At 43.8% G+C, this 23,656-nt stretch overlaps 1 protein-coding gene across 1 annotated transcript in view; it reads right to left on the reverse strand.

Moving 5' to 3' along the window:
* Window positions 1-4,304: 4,304 nt before the first annotated feature.
* Window positions 4,305-23,656, reverse strand: part of SPMIP7 (sperm microtubule inner protein 7) — a 66,008-nt gene continuing 46,656 nt past the window's right edge. The window contains exons 6-9 of the mRNA XM_019959643.2: window positions 19,528-19,569; window positions 18,105-18,212; window positions 7,951-8,058; window positions 4,305-6,795 (exon numbers count right to left, since the gene is read on the reverse strand). Coding sequence (XP_019815202.2) covers window positions 6,672-6,795; window positions 7,951-8,058; window positions 18,105-18,212; window positions 19,528-19,569 — 382 coding nt within the window. The 3' untranslated portion in view covers window positions 4,305-6,671. The remainder of the gene's footprint in view (window positions 6,796-7,950; window positions 8,059-18,104; window positions 18,213-19,527; window positions 19,570-23,656) is intronic.

Raw genomic sequence — 23,656 nt, forward strand, 5'->3', positions numbered from 1 at the left:
GCACGGCAGCCATGACTCCAGGGCGCAGCCACAAGTCCCTCTGTCTGCATCAGTGCTGGTCACGGCTGTCAGCACCTCTAGGACTGAACCTGCCCTCAACATCTGATTTGTTTTGCACGAACCGGCACCCTGCTGGGTCCAGGCAGTTGAGCCGCAGTGCCCCCTCCTGCCACGTCCACACTGCCAGCAGAGTTCGGCTGAGGGAGTAAAACCCTGTAAGCAGAGCTGAGGTCATAGGAGCAGAGGGGACCTGATGGCCAAAGTGTCTCTGGAAGCCAAGGGTCCTTCTCGACTGTGACCTTGCGATCTTGGCCTAGCTTCCATGTTGGACTAGGGTCTGCAGCAGCCTCTTGGTTGTCTCGGTAAGGACCCCTAAGACATCTGGCTCAAATCAGTGTGACTTTGAGTGACGCTTTCCGGGAAGACATGCTGTGTTTGTCTGCTTAGGTAACTAGTTGAGATGAGAGAGTGGCCCTAAAACAGTAAACGCTAGAGAATATTTACCCCATCTAGTGAGATGGGCTTGAAATCTCTGATCTGCAGAAATTAGACCATGGGACCACTGTTTAGGTCTCCTTTTTCCTCAGCTCTGCTTCGCCAGGGCAGCCCCACCCTGCTGCTCACCCCCTCCCCAGATCCGCCCTGCTGGGAGCCCAGGGCTGTTCTGTCCTCTCGACAGGTCCCCGGGGCTCTCCCCACCAACACCCAACAACCCCGAGGACCCGTGCCCGCCTGCCCTCCTCCCCAGCAGCCTCCCACCCAGGGCACACCACCAAGGCTGGTCTGTCTGCGGCATCCTGGCCCTGCCCACAGAAGACGATTTCTGTAAATTTAATGTGACACTTTATTTCCAAAGTGGGAATGCAAGGAAGTAAAGTTGTTTGCATTCACAGTTTAGAAGTTGAAGCGGTGGGGTTTGCCCTTAACACCCACCCTGGGTGAGTGCCCTGTGGGGGCGGCCCTCTTCCTGTGCACCTGCCATGAGAAGGTGTGCCGGGCGGGAGCAGCCTTTCATGTCAATTTCCACCAGGGTGTGGGGAACCTATGCTGGGGGGTGAGACGAACTGCTTTGATGACAGCGAGTGTACTCAAAACCAACCATAGTAAGAAAATACAAGCACATCAAATGAAACCATAGTGCAGTGTGTGAACCATTTGGATAGAACACAGGACTGACTGTGAGTCAAAGTCAGAAAAAAAAGTGCTAAAAATCAGGGCGTCCAGATACTGCCCGTGCATGAAACTGTATTAAAAAAAATTAAGGGAGTATACTGGATACCCAGCACTCCTATAGTTTAGCAGTTGCTATCTCCCCTCTCCCCAAAGCTAATATAATTTATTCCCATTTTCAAGAACAGCATTGATTTGGATAAACCAAGATTTTTAATGGCAAAGATAGATTCGTTCCACTAGATGATCCCTTATGTGTATTTGCATGGATGCATATATACAAGAATGCCTGACATAGGAAATATTTTTATTTTTAAAAATGCAAAGTGGTGTTTTTGAAGAAAGATTACTGTTTATGACAATAAGAATTTGTGCACGTGTCTGAGCTGAGATGAGCACACGGGTACTATCTGCCTCCTTAGCACAATCAACACATTGTTACATTTTCCACTGCTCCTATTTGCTTGCCAGTGTGAATGCTGGGTGAGGGCCACAGCTCCCGAACCTCAGGCATCTCATCTCACACGATGTTTCACCTCAGAATATTTGTTGAATGATGAATGTGCACCAGATGAGTATAGCCGTCTCCTTCATTGTCTCAGAGAACGAGGTGCTCAGCACCGTTGTGGCTACCATCATACCCAGGTGTGTGACTGCAATCATAGCACTACCTCTATATTCCTATCAATAAAAGTGTGTGTGCTGAGTCGTGTTTGACTCTTTGCAACCCCATGAACTGTAGCCTGCCAGGCTCCTTCTGTCCATGGGATTTTCCAGGGAGTGGGTTGCCATGCCTTCTTTCAGGGGATCTTCCTGACCCAGGGCTCAAACCCATGTCTTTTGTGTCTCCTGTACTAGCAGGCAGATTCTTTACTACTGCTTTGTCTGGGAAGCCTCCTATGAATACAGGAACATATTATACTCCTTCCCTTTCTAAAGTGTGCCTCAGAGCCAGGAAGCAGCTCATGTGGACAGTATGGGAACCAGGACTCGGACCCCATCCAGGCTGATTCTCAAACACATGCTTGTGGCCAGAAGGTCTCCTCACCTCCCTGGCTTTACAGAAGAATGGAGATGAAAAAACAACATCTTCAAAGCTGATTTTTTAAAAAAATCAACCCTGAAAATGTATTTTGCAGAGAAACGCATCTTAGTTCATCGTAGTTATTTTGCATTTTCTTATTCACCTTTTATATGCTAGTTTACAGATCATAAAGCAGACCTCTTGGATTCCCAAAGATGAAGACAACCCAGTCTACTCTAGGCCAAGGGGCAAGGAATGAATCTACCGTGGAATATTCTCACTTATTAGAAGACAGTCCTGGTCACCAGGTCATGCCTGCTGCAGGGTGATTTGACTCTCTCCTGCCACCAATCTGCTTTGGGCAGGACCAACAGGGCTGGAGGGTGCCCCCAACAAAGGCAATTGGGACAGTTTTGACCACTCGGTCCCAGCTTGGGCTTTTCCTTCCTTAGCCAGTGCTCTTTTTATTTTTTTTTGCATGAAACACTAATGGAGAAACATTAAACACTTAATGTAATGTAAATCCTAGAAATTTCCCCAAGGGTGAAGGCGTCTCCCTAAAGTATAAGTCTCTTTTGGCAGAAACAGAAAAATCTGAACCCACGTGGAAAGAGGGAAAAGCAGGTGCAGTGTCCCGCAGAATCAGTGGTCTCAGACTTGGGTGTGGGCCAGAGGACTGCAGGGGCCTGCGTGCGTGTTGAACCAGGCGCCTGGTTCAGATCTGTCCTGGGCTGTAAGCTAATTTGGCTTTGAGCTTCCTGGCAGGCATGGGGAAATGGGAGCACTTCCCATTTCAGCATTTCCACTTATGGGAACTGCAATTTCACTCCTGTATATATTAAAAATCATCAAATTTTAGAATATACTGAGGCAAATGGCTAACATAATTCTCATACTCTGACACCAGTACTTCAAGAGGGACAAATGTCTTCCTGGTACTTGATTCATAGAAGAAATGTGTGTGTGTGTGTGTCAGGGGATAGTTTCCTTTATAAGGGATTTCAAAGTTTTAAAGATAGTCTTTTCATAACTTTTCAAAATTTTCAACTTTAAAGAAATACATGTCTACTATAGTAATGGTATAAAATATAGAATTAAAACTATTAACTTTTTAAAAATATTTTCCTACATTATTCTATATATTCATATATAAAATTAAGATAACAAAATACATACTGTTGTAAATCTGATTCTTACCAATAATTGCATGTATGTCTTTCCATGATATAAATACACAGAGATAAACATAATACACAGAGATAACAAAACACACAGATAATTAACTCCATCGTCTTTTAATACATGTATTTTTATATATTCATGGACAGCACTTTACTAACTTTTCTCTTGATGAGCATTAAGTTGTTGCTAATTTCTGTTATGAAATGTTGTGCCTTCAATGTCTTTGTAAAATATATTTGCTCACTGGTGAAATTATTTGCTTGAAAAAAATCATAAGAATGAAATTGCTAAGTCTGAACTTTTATCACCTGGAAAAACTCTTGAGACATTTTTCCAAATGGAAAGGGTTAGCAAGGTCAAGACCAACCAGTGGAAGGTAAAGATAGAGACCTCTTCCCATGAGCACTGACCATGGGTGAAAAAAGAAATACCACCCTGTTTTTCTAATATTCCATAGATATAAAGACTTATTTATTGGTCATTGATATTTTTAATGTATTTGTTAATATCCTTTGACTTATTTCTATTGGTATACTACTTTTTGTCATTGGCTGTTTTTATAAGGATATGAACCTTCTGTTTGATATACTTTCCCAATAGTCTCGTCTGAAAAAAAAAATCGGTGGTATTTTTGATGTTAAAAGCAGTTATTTCTTTTTCTTCATAATTTCTGGCTTCAGTGGCCTCTTTGGAAAAATTTCCCACTATCCACATGTTATAAACCAATTCTCCTGAATTTTGATGTCGCCTGTCTGAGGCTGTAAATTATCCATTTAAACCTGTATTATAAGAGCGGTTCTCTTTCTCTTATGGCTGAGACCTGGATCTTCCCTTCTGTTTTGTTTCCAAACAGTTGTCTCTGTACAGGAGAGTGTGTAATTTCTTTGGTTCTGTTTTGCTGCAACAGAAATTGTGGACCAGTTACAGCTCGGTTATAGCTCAGCGTTTTATTCGCAAACAAAGAATAGTACACACTTGAGGCATGAGGACAGGCCAACCCAAAGGAGAGGCCTCCACCCATCTTGGCTCCTTCTTTGTCTCCTCCCCACTGAGCCTGCCCTGTGCAAATTAGGGCGGGCCAGGAAGGGGGCGTGTTTGTTTCACCTGAGGTTCTCACTCTGGTCTGTGGATTTTTCCTTTTTTCCCTTTTCACAGGCTTCTCCCTTTCTTTGCCTTCAGCTGCCACCGTTTTGGACTCCTTTTCCCTATTCTAGGGCTTCCCTTGTGGCCCAGCTGGTAAAGAATCCACCCACAATGCGGGAGGCCTGGGTTCCATCCCTGGGTTGGGAAGGTCCCCTGGAGAAGGCCTTTCCCTCCACTGTTTTAGCCTGGAGAATTCCATGGACTATACAGTCCGTGGGGTCACAGAGTCGGACACGACTGAGCGACTTTCACCTCACACTTTCTGTTTTAACTACCTAACAGTATCATCAATTGAAAAAAAGTCTGTTCTGGGCTCAGGTTTAAAATGATTATCTGTCCACTTCTAGACTTTCTCTTCTGCTCTCCCACGAGTGTCATATCTTCATAGTACTTGTGTAATATTTTTACAATATTATGTTGTAATATCCTTATTTGCGAGAACAAGCTCATTAGAATGCATTTTCTCTTCCAAGTGAATTATTTAGTGATTTCTGACACTGTCTTCCACCTATGTTTTACAAAACCCACATAGGTTCTGTGTGTGTGTGTGTGTGTGTGTGTGTGTGTGTGTGTGTGTGTGTGTGTGTGTGTGTTATCCCTGGGGATAAATAAAAGCTGAGGCAGTAACTGTCAGAAAGACTGAGCTTGGGGAGAGGAGCCGAAGGCAAGTGGCTGCCCTGAGGAGGAACAGGGATGTTGGCTCCCAGCCCGTCGGAATAAACCAAGACCCAATTCAGAACTTGATGAGCAGATGGAAATCCCTGCAGCTCTCTTCCTTGACTTTTATGATTTTCAGTTGAACTGCTGACCATGGAAACCCAGGTCACAGGATTTAAAACACTCAGAGGTTCTGGTAGTCAGTCAGGCCAGAATTCTGGATCCGTGGTGAGCAGGGTTTGCATTTGACCTTTATGCGTGAGAAGTCTGAGCTAGTTACAGTGAAAATGAAGAGCTGCCACCTCACCTCTCCTGGAGGTGGCCCTGGGACTCTGCAGACAAGGCCACTATCCTTCCAGGAGCAGCTCTGGAGGCGCTCAGTCCTTGGATAGTGTCCAGGGGCCGGCGGCATGGAGGGTGCGAATAGTCGCCTGAGGCTGAGGGGCGTCAGGACCGGGTGCCGCTGGTACCCTGCTCAGAAAGGCCCAGAATGATAAACAAGGCCTCGGACCCAGGGCAGCTGTGCCTCCTGACAAAGTGGCCTGCCAGGGATGTTTACCGCAAAATGTAATCTCAGGTCCCTGCATTCATCTGCTCCCTGGACAGGGCTCATCATTCCCATCTGTGTCTGGGTGAGAATCTTCCAAGAGATGAAGATTTTTGTTTTGGTCAGATTTTTTGACAGAATTGCTCTTTTCTGAAAATAATTAAGGCTGCAAGATTGGGTTCAGAAGCCATTACTTTTCTGCGAAGGCCGATCAGCTCCATAGCACAGATGGAGGGTGGACGGCAGCCTTCCTGTGTATCCTGGCAGAAGGCAGCAGCCAGGGACGGCAGCAGTCAGCACCCAAGTCTGTGTAGGTGTCAGCTGAGGCAACACATGATCCTCAAGCAAAAACATCTGATTTCGCCCTTCTGATGGGAAAGCAAGGCCAAGCTACCTCCGAAGGACTTACACATTTGCATGGAGTTCTGCGGGATCCATAGCTCAATTCTGAATCTTTTGGGAGAAGAGGCATTCTGTCTCTGGGTAATTCTTTTTTTTCAATAACTCAGGGAAGGTTATTTGATCTATAGTGAAAAACAGCAGCAAAGGTTTCTAAATTCAGAAAGCTGGGTTCTAGTTCTAACTCCACTATGAGTTGTGTGACCTTTGATTAATATTTTCCTTCTCCTAATCTCAGCCTGCTTATTCATAAAATAGTAAGATAGTTGCAAAATGCCCACTGCGGGGTTGCGAGGGCGAACGAGCTAAGGTTTATGAAAGCTCATGGCATCCACAGCCGTGTGGATACAAATACAACCTCATGTGAGAGGATGGAGGATCTCACACAGTCCATTTCCATGACCACGTGGTTCTGGAGCTGGAGCTCCGCTTGGCCAAGGCCCAGCCAGACACATGGAGAATGTGCCTTTATTTGGCTTCTGTTACCTCCCCATCACATCATACCCAGCACCTCTCCCAGGCTAGGGGGGCACTCAGGGCGGGTCCCTTTCAGTAGCTTATAGTTTCCTTATCCTTCTTATTGAAGGGATTGTAGGGTGTCACAGTTGTGACCATTCGAGAGAGCGGCCCCTGGTGACGGAAGAGGTCAACTGCCATTCTTTTCCGTAAGACACTAACAAAATGGAGAGAAAAAAAAGACATGTGAAATAAAATGAGAACATATAACCTCATGTATTCTCCAACTAATGATACACAAATATGGGAGAGATGAAGAGAGAAAGCTATAGGAGTAGAGGGAGAGAGAAAAAGGATGCACAGAACAGAGACAGGGTGGGAATGGTTAATCCTTGTGAGTACTGTTTCCTTTATTTCATTTATTTGCGTTCAGTTTATTGACTGCATACTATGCATTATATCACGGACTGAAAATCTACCTTGTGCCTAGAATTACAGTTGGTGCCAAGAAGACAGAAAATACAGACAGAAGGAGGTGAAGCTGCAGAGAGGCCAATGAGTAACCAACAGCTACCACACAAAGCCTTGGGGGTGTGGGCTCAGGGTGTGAGGCTGCCCAGAGGTAAAGTCATCTTTCTAGAGTGGAAAGGGACCTTTCTGGTTTTGAGAAATGAATGACTTCTCCACCTTCCACCAACAAAGGAGAAAAGGCACCCTTTTGGGGGACTGCCTTCCTTCTCCTCCCAGATGCACACTGTCCTAACTCGAGAGCTTATATTTACATGAGGCCAGTCTCTGGACCTGGCTAAGATGCATTTGCATTTTCAGAGCTGTGTCACCTTACTGGCAAGGCAGGACTTTCATCAAATGTTTTCAAATTTGAGATATAATGAGCAATAACCACCTGCTTCTCATTGGAAGCTTCAAAGCACGGAGTCTGCACTAACCTCCCATCAAATGCCTCCTGTTTTCAATTTGCAAAATGGTGTTTAAATATATATATATATGGCTTTTAACAGAATGTTGTCTTTTATGAAAAGTAAGATGGCTATCCACAATAAGTGAACGTGTGTCTCATGTAGTATGTTCTATGCATGTTCTAAGGATAATGCAGAAAGGTGATAAGTATGCAGAGTTGAGTCCAAGAGGCTAAGATGCTGTCCGCTAAGATGCTTTCAGTCTCTTAATGCCCTCCTTCTAGCAACAACAGTGGGAAAATGAACTCTTCTGTCTTTTTGGATTTGACACCCTATTTTTTAAACAATGTAAATTTACTCCTAATACTTAATTGTTCTTTAATCGAATAATCATCATTAGGATTTCCCCCTCCCCAGTATATCCAAGCATGTTGAGTAACAGGATTCATACTTACTGGTGCACTTCTGAATCTGGTGAGGGGGTCGTTGATGGACGATCAGAATTTGCTGGATGGGTGGCTGTGAAATGAACCTTACCAGTGTATCCTGGAATATTTGCAGAGCTAAAGGAAAGAGTGAAAAGAGGGGAAGAAAGAAAATGAACACAACAATCTGCCAAAGAGTCACGGTCACCAGCACCCAATTATGAAAACATAAAGAAGGACGTAATCTAAGGGTTTTGTCCCACATGAAGGTCTGGAAGTCGGATTGCCAGATAGGAAAGCATGCAGGCAGGGGGCAGAGATGAGTAGGTGACAGCCTTCCTCTCAGAATGAAGAAGCTTATTTCAAGTCCATGTTTCTCTGCTGCTTGAATTTGCATGTGTTTTTCATACCTGATCCACCATGGAGCTCTGTTTCCTAAGGAAGGTGGACATGCTTTCCTTACCAAAAAGCAGACCTGGCTCCCGAACAGAGCTCTGAGGTGCCGACTCCAATGCTGGTGGACACACAGCATGATTTTTAAATAATACTTCTTTCTCGCCACCACTAATGTACTGACTTCATACAGTTTATGAAATTTAGCTCACTTCCACATACTCCTCTGTGATCATGGCCCTTTTGCCTTCAGAGAGAGTAAAAGAAAAACACTAGAATGTATGGCAGGTTTTTCAGTGTGGGTATGAAATTCATCTTGATAAAGGCAAGCAAACATCCAAAACAAATATTCTATTGGGTAATTCAGAGGTGAGTGAATAATAACTACTGTTTTGACATTTCTACAGCATACAAAGCCCTTTCCATGGATCATTTTCTGGGAAGAGGTGGGGCCAGTCTGAGTGCTGCTTGAGACATGGGACCTCATCTCCAGGTGCAAGGGAAGATGTGAGGCTAAGACTATCTCAAAGAGCAGAAACATGCTCTCTGCAATCACAGGGCACTTCAAATAACACCGTCTTTGTTAAGTGCAGCTCTCAGGGTCCTCCTGGTGCCACAGTAAGGACAGAGGAAGGTCAGCTTGCCCCGGCCACTCCCTGGTCCCTCCTCTGGGAGCGGGACATCCCTCGGCGAGGGCCCTTACCCTCCATGGATGCCCAGACACAAGGTAAGGAGCAGCGAGGACTGAGTCCTATGGGAGGCGCAGGGTCGGCTCCTCTGAGGGGCCCCTGGTTTGATCCCATCCTGTCCACATGTCCAATAAGGGGACCTCCAAGCACCACTGACGGCTGGAGGAATTGTCAAAACATTCAGTTTCAGAGAGGATACACATGCAGTGGCAGGTGACAAGCAGGCAGTGCAGGGCAGGGCAGTGAATGGTGAGTGCTCAGGGGCCGGGCCTCAGACCTGGGCCTCTGACTCTGCTTGTTGACTCGCAGACCCGCACACAGACTGAGCCCCTGGAAGCCTCGCTGCCTCGGCTACGAGCAGGGTGACAGGACCAAGCTCAAGGCTGCAGTCGAGAGGGAGGGCCAGAGTCTACCTCTGTCTGTGGGCAGGCAGGTCCTCTGGGCTCCTTCCGGGCATTAGCACACGAGGGGACAGGACATACAGGGCAGAGCCTGCGCCAGTAAACATTCTGTGTCTCTTCCAAGCACGTCAGTCTGTGACTAGCCGGCTTTCAGGCAATAAAATAGGAGACCCAATGCAGACAAAGGGAAGGGCAAGCACATCAGGGGCCACAGCAGAATGAGCGGTGCAAGTTAACGGATACGGTAGGCTGGGAAATCAGGGAGCCAGGCCTGCCTCCACCCCTCCAGCAGCTGTGAGATTAAGTGGGGAGAGCCCTCAGCGGCTGCAGCCAAGAGTGCACGTGGCCTCCCAGGGCCTTGGGGTCAGAGGGATTCAGTGAAGGTAAAAGCAGCTGGCAAGTCTTTAGCACTTAGTAGGTGCTCAACTAATTGTAGTCATAATACAAGATTTCAAAGAAATAAGAAATGTATGAAATAGCAGCCTGGCAGTGAAGAATGCAGTTGATCCGGGACAGGCAGCTGGAGAGAGGTAAAGACAGTGGTTTCCCGACGCTGCTGCGCCTGACAACTCGGGGATTTTTCAAAGGTACCAACGCCTGATTCCCACCCACCAGACATGCTAATTTAATTGGTAAGTGCTGTGAGCTGGAAATTGTTTTTTTTTTTTTTTTTTTTTTTAATCTCTCCAGATAACTCTCATGGGCAGTCAAGTTTGGAAGTCTCTGTTTCAGGTTTGTTGGAGGGACCTGGGTGAGTGAACCACCGCTGCCAAATTCTAGGCAGGACCCTTCAGGATTTCTTGGAATCTTCTCCTAGAATTGCAGCTGTATGTCAGAGTGGGAGCAAAAAGTGGGGCAAAGTCATTCATATGTTATATCTCTCCCTGAATTCATCAAAGGTTCCATGCATGTTATGAAGGAAACCCCCTTCCTCTGCGTGAGAGTTTTTTTCCACTGCCTCTAAAACACCTGCAGAATGAAAATGCCTCTAAGGTCACAGCCTTCCATCAGAGCAGTAAGAAGCCGAGATGGAAGCTCGGCAAGGGCTGGATCTAAAACACCATTCGACTATCGGTGCTTTACCTGTGGCGTACAGGTTACTGATGTTGAATAGTATTCTACGTCATGTTCTAATAATGAGATTTATTACATCATGTCTAAAAATAACAAACATGAACCAGAGGACTGAACTAATGATAAGCTGCTTGGGCTTGAGAAACGAATGCAGTTGCATAATAAACTGCCACCTATTTGAAAATGAAAGTCCTCACCCACGCTGCTTCTAGAATCTATTCCATTTAACCCTTTTTCAGGGACAACAAAGGGGAACTTTTTTCCATCTTAAGTGCAACAAGACTAGAGGAGAGCAGATTCTGGGGGATGCTCTATAGACCCATGGCTGATGGGTGATAAGCTTTTTCAGATGAAAGACACTGAAAAGTACAGGCTCTGAGAGAATTTCCAAGTCAGCTGCATGATCAGACCCATTCCCTCATTTAAGGAAAGCTAAGGGAAGCAGGAACCCATTTAAAAAGAAGTCGTCTTCATGTCTGTCTTTGCTCCATAGTTGCTAGTCTTCTGAACACCTTCTGTGGCACCCGATTCCCAAAATAAGCCTAGGGTTGTCCACTATGGGTAACTGAATAAATTACTGCCTAAGTGTATAACTAACTGGCTTTTCTCAACAAAGCATAATAAAATAGAAATTAAATAACTTGAAAAATATAAGGAAGTTTAGTAAATCAGTTAGAGAAAAAGGGGCTCAGATGGCATATAATTAAAAGACAAATAGAAAAATAAAGGAAACATGGAGAAAACCATGTTATATGTAGATTATAAGTCATGCATACGTGGATGAGAATGCCAACAGGAACAGGCTCTCTGTCTGTAACACAGGCCCGAATAATCCTCAGGAGCCCGTACCCTTTGTGACACTTACGTGGGCTGCTTTATTTAATCTCCCAACACTCCAGGTCCTTGGTCCTGAGACCATGCCATGGTAGAGATGTGGGCACTGAGGCTTGAGCACAAGTCTAAGCCATGTGCCCAGAGACAACAAGGCTGGCGGGTGGTGGAACCTAGGGGCCCCGGAAGGCCCTGAAACCCAGGCTCCCAGCTGAGCGGCATCTGTTCTGCGTTAAGTGTAGCACAAGTTCAAGTCACCTGGAGCCTTGTTTATCGAGAGCTATTCTATGTCAGGACTCAAACAGGCTAGGCTCCTGATTGCTTTCACATTAAGGAGGGACAGAACCCAAGTGGGGCAAAGATGACTGATGCAAACTAGGAGCAGGGGCATCAGAGAGGGATGCAGCCAGATGCTTGCGCTGAGTGTGTTGGGGGCTGGCATCTGCCTCCAGGGTGGCACCCCTGCCCTGTGACCCTGGATGGGGTCTTTCAGGACCACGTCTCCCCAAGTTGGGGTGATGAAATTCACAGTTCCTTTACAGGGAGTGTGGGGTCAGGGTACCTGGGCAAAGTGCTGGCCTAGGGCAAGAGTAGGGAGAGGAGGAGGCAGGCCTGGGAAGGTGGGGCAAGGGGAGGGAAGGCTGAGGGAGCAGCTGAGAAGTCCTAATAGCACCAGCGTGCTTCTGGTCACTGGGCTGTGCGTCCCTGAATATAATGAGATACTGTGGTCCCAGGATCTGCTCAAAAATTAGTTTCACTCTTATCATCATCGTGCTCTACAGGACATGCTTTTCTCCTTCTGTTCTCAGGGAACCTTTACCTCTTCCATCCAAAAGGGACACAGAAATGTGCCAACAGCCCCGACCAGAGCAGGGCTGAGGCCCCAGGAAGCATTCACTGGCTGCAGGCGGCCCAGGGGAGTGGGAGCCCTGTTCTCTTAACTGCTCACAAAATGAGTGTCTGGGGCTCTTTAATCATTTACTCTGCCTCAGCCTCCTCATCTGTAAAGTGGGGAGAGAGCCTGTTCCCCCACCTTTGGCCTCATCACACTACTTTGAAAAACAAATGAGAGAGTCGATGTGAAAGTTCTCTGAAAAGGCAGAAGTGTGGGCCAATGTAAGGAACTGCTATTCATAGCCTGGCTTGAAGCTGGGCTGTGGTTAAGATTTTGTTAAAGGTGCAGCACACCCAGGAGGTTAGGGCGGTCCCCTCTGCTGGCTCAGGACTCGGCCCATGGCCGCCCTGGGATCACTTTGGACAGTTATGTGTTATTTGCAAATGCTTCATCAGAGAGATGACTGAGGTAAAGGCACAGCGAATGTGAAACCGGGTGAAGTCCTGAACTAAAAGATGGAGATTTAGTGGAAGACGGCATGGTGGAGGCACCAAGCGGGTTTGGGAAACGTTGGTCTGGAAAGCACCGGGTGTGGTGGGGTTGGGTGTGGGTCAGAGGGTGCGGGCTCTGCTCTGTCACCTGGATGTGCCCCCTCCTGTCCTCCTTGGTAAAACAAGGAAGGGGCTGGGCCAGCTGAGATGCACATACCGAGACCCCGTGTGGTCCCTTTCAGAAGAAAGCCCCATTCCCTTTTCTTAGCAAAGGGCAAGGTTCCATGCTTTGGGGTCCTGACTTGGCACAGATCTGCTGTTTTGAAACCATGTGGAACCACAAGATAGGTACTAACAGAAAAAAACTTCCCTTCCACCCTGTTCATTACGCTCTTGCAAAGAATATGGCTCTAGTATTTAGGAGAAAGATAAAGAACAGATTTGGTAAAAATTGGGGGTTCCTTATGTTTCCCTTGCTTGCTTGACACATTATAAGTGAGGAGTGACTTTGTATCTTTTTTTTTTTTTTAATTCCTACTCAGTTCCCTGAACTTCTAGAACTCCTGTTGAATCTAGCAGACACTATGGATTCTAGTTCCCAAAGGAGGCTCAAGTTAGAAGTTAGAAACTTCAGTGGAGACTGAATTACTGTCTTGAATCCCTTAACTCTGAATATCCTTTAATAATAGGTCATGCCTGCCGAATCAAAAAATATTTTAATGCAAAACTCATGCAAGAATTATGCTTTTAGGGATTTGTTCTAAAAGAAATGTGTGCATGATTGTACAAAGATAATGTGGAGGTTTGTTGCTTTATTTTTTTAACAACAGAAAAAAATTTCAATAACTACTTGGGCCCACGTAAACTATACCTTGCAGTGGAGTATCACACAGCCATTAAAAAGGGTCTTCACAGCCCCGTGCACTGCTGAGGAGAGTGTCCGCTGTGCCTGTCAATCTCACACCTCCCCGCACCGCCCCCCTGCACACACACCGACGTGCAGCTGCCTGCACACAGACATTCATGCAGGCCTGGCAGCAAAGTCGAAAATATGCATCAACTTTCAACACTGAGACTCAAAGGAAGAGGTAATTTACTTTTTACAAATATAATTGAATTATTTTTATAATAAGCACATTTGGAAGGAAAAGAAGGTGCTATCTGGTGAGCGTAAATGCGAGCACTGAAGGTGTGAGGACACACACTAGATGTCAACTATGGTTCCACTGCAAATATATTTATATGTTTTGACCTCATAGTCCATTGCAAGAAGTCTCCCTTTAGTAAATAACTCCAAGTTATGGAAAAGATTCACTTAACAAGTATTTGACAACATTATTTATCATAGTAAGAAACAGAAAACATTTACACATGTAACCTAGACGCGCTAGTCAACGACAGTGCTGTGTGCTGTGCTTAGTTGCTCAGTCATGTCCAGCTCTTTGAGACCCCATGGACTATAGCCCATAAAGCGCCTATGTCCTTTGGGATTCTCCAGGCAAGAATACTGGAGTGGGTTGCCATGCCCTCCTCCTGGGGATCTTCCCAACCCAGGGATCGAACCCAGGTCTCCCACACTGCAGGAGGATTCTTTACCATCTGAACCACCAGGGAAGCCCAAGAATACTGGAATGGGTAGCCTATCCCTTTTCCAGGGGATCTTCCCGACTCAGGAATCAAACTGGGGTCTCCAGCACTGCAGGCAGATTCTTTACTGGCTGAGCTACCAGGGAAGCCCCCTGGAAGTCAATGACAGTACATCTATAAAAATAAAAAAAATTATGGTCTACACAAATAAAATACTATGATGAGTTCATAATAACATGTGCCCATGATGATGCTATAAAGTGAATGCAGTAAAAATTACATATGTAGCATCATCATAGCTGTATAAATACAAGGAAGATGAAGGATGCAGATGACAGATGGAAATATGCCAAAATCTTCATAACAGCTATGTTTTTATGTGACAGTTTAGTTATATTTTTATTATCATTAATTTTTTTCTGTACTTTTTTCTATAATGATCAGATTCCGTTCTACAATTTTAAAAGTTAATTTTAAAACCATTAGCATAATCACCACCAATACACTGGGCATGTCAAATGATTTGGTGCCCAGAATACAAAATCAATGAATAAGGAACATTCGAAAGCATTCACCTTTTGGGGAAACTGGTGATTGCAACCACTGAACCCAAGAGTCTGTAGCCTTGACTCTGTCTGAAATGCAGCTTCCACTGAAAGGGCGGGGCAGGCAGTGTTCCTGGCCTAAGTGTCATGGGTTATGAGGAAATCCTTAAAGATGATCTCATAAAGACGTTTCCCTTTAGGAAAGTTTAAGGTGAGAAAACCAAGGAAGAGTCATTTTTGCTTTCGAGTAGGATGGTATTCTACTGGGCACAAAGTAAGTTTATGTGTTTCTGGGGTTTGGACCTCACGCAGATGACATCACATTGCATGCGTCTTCTGTACTTGGCTCAGTGTGGTACTGAGGAAACAACACAGCATTTTGTTTAGAGGTTCAAGTATATGTAGCAAAGCTACCAAGCAAAGCAAGCAGAGGATAAGCACGAAGACTGATGCGATGACTTCTGGGTTGGGGAAGGAAACTCAGGAGACGAGGTTGTAAGGGGTATACAGGCAGCGTAAGAGATGTGAATAAAATACTATTTCCTTAGCTAGGCCTGGGACATAGGCATTTCCTTGTTATTTTGCTTTATATTTTAAATATGACACTACATATTTTGTATCTATATCTCATAATAAAAACAGAAAGTCTTTTCCTGTGTTAAAAAGTTACAGTGAATGAAAGTGTTAGCTGCTCAGTCACGTCCGACTCTTTATGACACCATGGACCATAGCCCACCAGGTTCCTCTGTCCATGCAATTCTCCAGGCAAGAATACTGGAGTTGGTAGCCGTTCAGTTCTCCAGGGGATCTTCCTGATGACCCAGGAATCAAAGCCAGGTCTTCTGCATTGCAGGCAGATTCTTTTCTGTCTGAGCCACCAGGGAATCCTTAAAGGGGACGCTGCAGCTGCATGGGTGGGAAATCCAACGCCGGCCTCCCGTGGGGCAGGTAAGAACTCTACCACTAACCACCTATGCTCCATTAAAATTCTATTAAAAATTGAAACCTCATCCAAAGAAGAAGCTTTGCAACCTTGGATGCCCTCTAGTGCCCAATTTAAGTAAGTACAGTTAATGTCCAATTCTACATGATCCGCTCAAATTTCCTTTTCTTAAAAACACTAACATCAAGATGAGGTAGAAGGGCACGCTCCCAAATTTACTCAAGTTAAACAGTATGTTATACATCAAATTTTTAAAATGCTGCCAGACTGCTCTTTACTCTCCTTGAAGAGTGATCCAGAAGAATACATTCTATTCTTCAGCAAGAATGTTTCATAAAACACTTCAAAATTCAAATGTATATTTCAAAGGAAAAATACTAGAAAATTTGATGCCAGAAGGTTTTCAATTGAGTTTATCCTTGTGTTCACTCTTAAACTCTTTTTTTTTTACAATCTCTACTTTTAATAGCAATCCTTTCCCTGCAGAAATTAGGCAAGAATCATAAGAGACAAATCCTTTCTTAGGACTTAGCTAAAACATCACAGCCTTCAAGGCTTGTGGATAAAAGTGACCTCTCTGTACAACCAAGATCAAGAACACTAAACTTGCTTCTCAGGAGCCTCACTCCATCCTGCCTTATACTATCATTATTGGGGTGTGGAGCTTACCGGCCCTGCAGGCCTGCAAGCTACGTGAGGGCCAAGTGTTTGGTACAGTACCTGGGATACTTTATGTACTCTCTCTTCTTTTCTTCCTTTATTTCTTACTGGTTGAAATATAACAACTCATTTATTTCTTCAATGCATTAAGTTATAGAAATATAATTTAAAACCAAAGTTACTTTTGAAAGATAGTTTACTTTGGTCAAGTAGTCAAAAGAATTAGGGTGTCAGAATGTGTAACACATGAAAATTCAAAATTATTAGGGGATGTAGAGTAGGTATGAAGGACAGCCAATGTGAAACTGAGCTGGTTTGTTATTTTGGCAAAACGGATGTTTAAAAAAAAAATAGAGCAACTGACATTTAAAATACTGTTGGTGATTCACGCTACAGGCTTACACTCTCCTGCAAGCCTTCCAGTCGTCACAGAAACTGAAGGTGTACCAGCAGTGATGTGCAACAGCTCAGGGCCTAATACAGAAGATTTGGTCCATGATTATCACAGAATACTACTCAGCCAGAAAAAGAACAACATAATGCCATTTGCATCAACATGCATGGACCTACAGATTGTCATACTGAGTGAAGACAAAGACAAACGCCATATGCTATCACTTACACGTGGAATCTAGACAAAAATGCTGCCAATGAACTTACTTACAAAACAAACGAGTCATAGACACAGAAAACAAACTTATGGTTACTGGGGAATAAGGGTTGGGAGAGATAAACAGCAGACTGGGATTGACATACACATACTGTTTTGCTGTTGTTTGGTCGCTGCTTCTGTCCAATTCTTTGCAACCCCAGGGGACTATAGCCTGCCGGGCTCCTCTGTCCATGGGATTTCCCAGGCAAGAACACTGGAGTGGGTTGCCATGCCCTCCTCCAGGGGAACTTCCTGACTCAGGGATTCAACTTGAGTCTCCGGCTTGGCAGGTAGATTCTTTTACTGTTGAGCTACCTGGGAAGCCCTTGTACAGACATGACTATATATGAAGTATATAACTAATATATAACTAACATAATCCCTGCTGAATAGCACAGGGAACTCTACTCAACACTCTGTAATGATCTATATGGGAAAAGAATCTAAAAAAGAGTGGAATATATATATATATGTGTAACTGATTCACTTTGCCATACAGCAGAGACTAACACAACATTGTAAATCTACTTCAACACATTTTTTTAAAAAAACCACACAGAACATCGGCTTATTGTAGTGTGTCTTGTGAATTATCCTAATGAAGCAATTTCTGAGCTTCAGTATTTCCATGGGTGAAAGCAAATACACACACACACACACACACACACACACACACATATATATTCATACAACATTGGAGGTAAACCCAGGTTAGTCAGTGTTCAAAACTGTAATCTCCTTTGTGAGAAACTATAGTTCTTTCAGGAAACAATATGTTTCTTCTTAAGTTGTGGTCAGTACCAGGCCATTTTCTGTTTTTTTAATTATTGAAGTACAGTTGATTTAGAATGTTGTTCCAATTTCTGCTATATGGCAAAGTGACTCAGTTATATACACATTCTTTTTTATATTCTTTTCCATTATGAATTTATCACAAGACACTGAATATAGTTCCCTGCACTATTCAGTAGGAACTTGTTTATTCAAGGCCATTTTTCTATTGCTTCATTCACTGCAAAGCCTTAATGACCACATTTCTTCCTTAATAATAACGTAAGAGGCATAATCACAGGTGGAACTCACCGACTTGAGTTTGTATAAAGGATTTCAGAGCTACGAGGCTTGGCGAGAGATGTGATGTCTCCACAGGGGTTGTCAATGTCATCAGCATTTGTAGACTGAACGCAACCACTGTTGGGATGAAAATACTTTTTTATAGTTTTTATTAGAAACATAGAAAACATAGGTGAACATATCCTAACTTGCAAAGGAAATTTTTCCAAAACAGATCAAAATTCAAAATGTAATACATTAACCACGGTGATGGAACAATTTGCCGTAAAAAATAAAGTAAGGAGATTTTCCTTTTTAGAGTAAGAATTGATCTTCAGTTTGGGCCAGAGTGAGTAACAGCTGGCCTGTGTTACTGAGCAAAGAAGTAGGCTGTCTAAAGCCATGAGCCAAGTCCTTCCCTGGAGCCTGGAGATGGCCTGGGGCGGGCAGGAGTGGTGTCCCAGAGTGGAGGAGGCTTCTGTGGAGATGGAAACAGGCCTGGGGTTCTGGGAAACCAGCAGTGTGCCTCCGGGCCTGAGAGAAGGCCCAATCCATCAGAGGAAGTGAGAGGGTGTCCTGGAGGCATTTCTGGGGCCACTCAGAGAAAAAGGAGTCAACTTAGCTGGGGAGCAGAAGAGGCTAGAGGAACGGGGGGAGCGGGGGTAAAGATGAAAGGCCCAGATTCTTTCACTTCTTGCCTTTTCTTTGTTCCAAGTTACTGTGATCTGAATGTGTATGTCCCCCCAACGAAACGTACATGCTGCAATACTAACACCCAAAGGTGATGGTATCAGGAGGCGGGAGGTACTTGAGTCATTAGTGTCCTTATAAAAGGGATCCCACAAGCCCCTCATTCCCTATACCTCCTGTGGACACAAACGTGTGACCAGGGCCGTTCCTGGGCCATCCCCTAAGTCAAGACTGCAGAACTGCAGGAAATAAACGTCTGCTGTTATCAGCCCCAGTCTGTGCCGGGCTGTGCCAACACCCCAAGACTTCTAAAACACAAGGTGTTTCTCCAGTATAAAGCACAGAAGACCCGAGTGGAGGGTGACGCACTTCTGTGCCACCCACGGGAAGTCAAATTTAAATTTAGAAAAGCGAGAGGTCGCATTTCCTGCCCTTCAGCATGTGAGCCCATTACAGCTTCCACGTCAACTGTAAAAGTCTTTCTGGTTGACAACACCTAATATGAGCAGTATCCAAGGTATTTTACTTCATAAAATAACCAATTTGGGAAAACTGAAAAAAATGCTAACGCTTTATTTCTTTTATCAAAATCTTTAACACATTTTTGATGAAACTGTTGACAGGCACCATGCTAGGAAAACATTACAAATCTGCTAGAAAGCGTATGTTGTTTTAAAGAGTGAGTTACAAACGTGACTGAGCTGAAAGTAACAATACAGATGTAAATCTAGTAACTTTTAAAACATTAAGAAATGTTACTTACGTATAGAGAGGAATGTATTTGCTTCTGGAACTTGGACTCACACTTAGAAAAAAAGAAAATATGGGCGACTGAGTTACTGATGTTAAGAAAAATTAGGTTGCCAGAGTACTTCTCTTACTAAGTCTTCAGATATACCTCAAAAGAATATGCTTCCAAAAGTTTGTAATTTTAAACAGAAGAGACTTGAAAATGTAGCTTTAAGTGATGAAAAGCAAACACAGAACAGCCAAGGACGAGTAAATCCTTGCTGACTCCTATGATTTAGTTCCAAAGCCTCTTCTCCTAGTTTTTCTTTGCTGTTTTCATCCTCAATGATTACACTGGCAAAGTTGACCTCTAGTTTTCTTAGGGGCTTCTCTGGTGACTCAGATGGTAAACAATCGGCCTGCAATGCAGGAGGCCCGGCTTCAATCTCTGGGTTGGGAAGATCTCCTGGAGAAGGGAATGACAACCCACTCCAAGATTCTTGCCTGGAGAATTCCAGGGACAGAGGAGCCTGGCAGGCTACAGTCCATGGGATTGTAAAGAGACACAAAGAAGGCAGACATTTGAGTTGACTGAGCCTTGGGTGTAACCCTCCATGGTGGAGAGAAAGCCTCCGTGGCCCAAAGAAGTTTGGTGTCTCAGACAAGACTACAGTTACCTAGGGCACTTCAGGGAGCTTAGGGTTTATTTTGTACTTTCCCTGCTCCAACCCCAGAATTAGCCATTTCTCCAAGGATCTTACAATGTCTTCTATTGGAGGGCATTTTAAACCAACATTTTGGAGCTGGATATGCTTCAAATGTATGTATGAGTGTATATGAACCCGTGTGTGCCTGAAAAGGAAGTGATAGTGCTAGCTATTTAGTCATGTCCAACTCTTTGCGACCCCATGAACTGTACCCTGCCCTAACTCCTCTGTCCATGGAACTCTCTAGGCAAGAATACTGGAGTGGGAAGGCATTCCCTTCCCCAGGGAATATTCCCCACCCAAGGATCAAACTCATGTCTCCTGCATTGCAGGCATATTCTTTACTGTCTGAGCCACCAGGGAAGCCTGTGTACCTACATGTCTACATATATTTCTAAATATATATATATATATATACTTATATATACATGCACACACACACACACACACACACACACACACATATATATATGTATTAAAATAAAGGGATACAACAGAGATATTAAGAGCTTGGTAATAGATCACGGCAATAAAAGCAAATGAATACCACCAGTAAAGTGAGTTACACCAATATTTTGATTTCCCAGTGCCTATAACAATTATGTTTATACTATACTGTAGTCTATTAAGTGTACAATGTATTATGCCTAAAATCAATATGTTAATTTAAAAATACTTAACTGCTAAAAAATGTTCACCATACTCTGAGCCTTTAGCGAGTTGTAAAATTATCGTACTATTGTCAGGGGACATTCAACTTTAAGGGATCCAATTTGTCCTTTTCTTCCTTTGTGTGCCGTTTCTCAAGGACTCTCTATTCCTTATCAGTTTCTGAAAAACAGGAGCGAGCAGAGCTGCATGCAGTTCTCAGGACTGAGATCATGAGAAAGAGCACCTGCTTGGATTCCTTTCAGTGACTCCCTTCCGTAACCTTTTACTTAAAGGTAATCTATTCAGTTATGCCCGTCTTACTCAGGATATGGAATGTTTTCTGGCCCTTTGAAGATTGTTATTTTCTTGGCTCTGTTTTTGCTCAAATTTTTTTTACTGCCTAAAGCTGCCTTGTATGAAGATATATAAGCATGCATTTCTGCAAATAAAGTACCCTTGTTTCACTCAAGACTTGGGTCCCCTGTGTCCTTCTCGTCGACTCCAGTCCCCAGGTCCCGGTCTACGAACAGTGTGACAATTGGCGCCCAAACGGACGTGGTGAACGCCCTTGGTCAGCGGATGGAATGACTATTAGAACCTACGGAGGTCAGTAAGTGCAGGGTTATGGGACAAACGGGTGGAAAGCCCCACCACTTTCTACTTTACTTCAGCATTTATTTAAGGTTCAGGGACTTTTGGTTTCATGTCAACGGATAGAGGCTTGTCTTCAAACAGTGGTTGAATATAATCCCTGGTTCCCTGATGAAGGCAGTTTCAATTTAGAAATTTGTAAGTGGGCTAAAGAGAATGTTGAATGAGCCACAAGACAGGGAAAAAATATTCCAATAGATTTCTGGCCCTTATGGGCCCTCATTAAAGCCGTGATCTTGCCATTTCAAGGCAACTCTAGCCCCCCTGATATTCGTCAACAAGCAGAATGCTCATTATATGAATATGAATTAGATGATGAGACTTTACAAAAGGCCCAGTTAGAGCAACATAAAACGTTTCAGAACTTTCCCACCATCCCTGCTCCAGCTGTCCCATGCGCTCCTCCTCCTCTTGTAACGGGCCTGAAACCGAAGGTCCCCTGGATTCGAGGACAAAATGAATCTGATAATGCTTCTTCTGATGCTCTCTTTGACACTAAAGCCAACAATATGTTTTTTGATGACAATGATAAACCCCTAACACGCACTCATATTTATGAAAACGGATGATCCACTCATTCTCCTTCATGACGAAGGCCTTCTGATTTACTGGCTTTGCAATCTCAAGTCTCTGAGGCCAATGATCTTTTTGCCCTTCCTGTGTTAAGAAATGTTAATGCTCAAGGACAACTAATACCTCAATATGAAGGCATTGATTTTTCTCACATGCAACAAATGAAAAAGGCTGTAACTATGTATGGCCCTCATTCACCTTTTTCTAAACACTATGGCATCTTCTATTGGAAATTTTATTCCTTATGATTGGTTAATTTTGATAAAAGCTCTTCTTAAACCAGGAGAATATCTTCAATGGATAATGTGGTTTCATGATGTGGTCCGAGACCGTGCCAATTCTAATGCTAGAGCTGGCACTCCCCAAAACCAAATTACTTTTGAAATGTTAACCGGTATGAGGCAATTTGATTCAGTGGAAGCTCAGATACAATGCCCTCCTTTGTTGCATGAGCAATTGAAAGAAGTTGCCCTTGAAGCTTGGGATCGAATTACTCCTCAAGGGGAACCTAAAGGTAGCTACACAAAGATATTACAAGGGCCTAATGAAGCCTATGCTGGTTTTTTAGCTAGACTGGGAGTTGCTATCTCCCGTAGTGTTGTCGGAGAGGAAGTCAGAGTGCAGTTAGAAAAACTGCTTGCATATGAGAATACGAATCAGAAGTGTCAGAGAGCCATCACTCCGATTCATGAGTCCAGGAATATTGATTATTTGAAGGCTTGTCGCAACTTAGGATCAGAAACTCAGAAAATGCAAATGTTAGCTGAAGCAATGGCTGCTGCCTTTAAAAAGGGATATGAAGGATGTTTTGTTTGTGGGGATAAGAGCCATTTAAAAAAGGATTGCCCTAAAAAACGCACAGAAAAAGTTAAAACTGTTAAAAAACCGCCAGGAGTCTGCCCTCGCTGTTGTAAGGGGGTACACTACGCTAAAGAATGTCAATCTAAATATGATGTTGAGGGAAATCCTATTTCAGAAAACTCAAAGATGGGGACTCCCCGGGTCCCCATCAACAAAAACCAGGGGCAAACTCCATCTTTTCCCTCAAACCCTCAACATCCGGCAGTCGATATACCAGCTCTAAATGATTTTATCCTTTTTCCTCAAGCAGTCCCTTCTAGAATACCTACCGGACCTTATGGACCCCTACCCCCACAAACCTTTGGCCTTATACTTGGCCGATCTAGTCTGACTTTTAAGGGAATTACTGTTCACCCTGGAATAATTGATTCAGAATATAAGGGAGAAATTCAAATTATCATGTCATCTCAGATACTATGGCAATTCAAAAAGGGGGACAAAATTGCCCAATTACTTCTTTTACCTTACATTTCTATTAACTCCTCTAATGGTATACGGACAGGTAGATTTGGTAGTACAGATCAAAAGCAATCCTTATGGACATCAATAGTATCTGAATATGCATGACCAAATATACATATCAAAATTAATGGCAAAATATTTTCTGGTCTTCTTGATACTGGATCCGATATTACTATTATTTCCAAACATTTATGGCCCAAATCTTGGCCTATACAGAGAATTTCTTGCCAAATTGCAGGAGTTTCTCAAACCAAAGTA

Source organism: Bos indicus, chromosome 4, assembly GCF_029378745.1.
Source record: "Bos indicus isolate NIAB-ARS_2022 breed Sahiwal x Tharparkar chromosome 4, NIAB-ARS_B.indTharparkar_mat_pri_1.0, whole genome shotgun sequence".
Classification (NCBI taxonomy): domain Eukaryota; kingdom Metazoa; phylum Chordata; class Mammalia; order Artiodactyla; family Bovidae; genus Bos; species Bos indicus.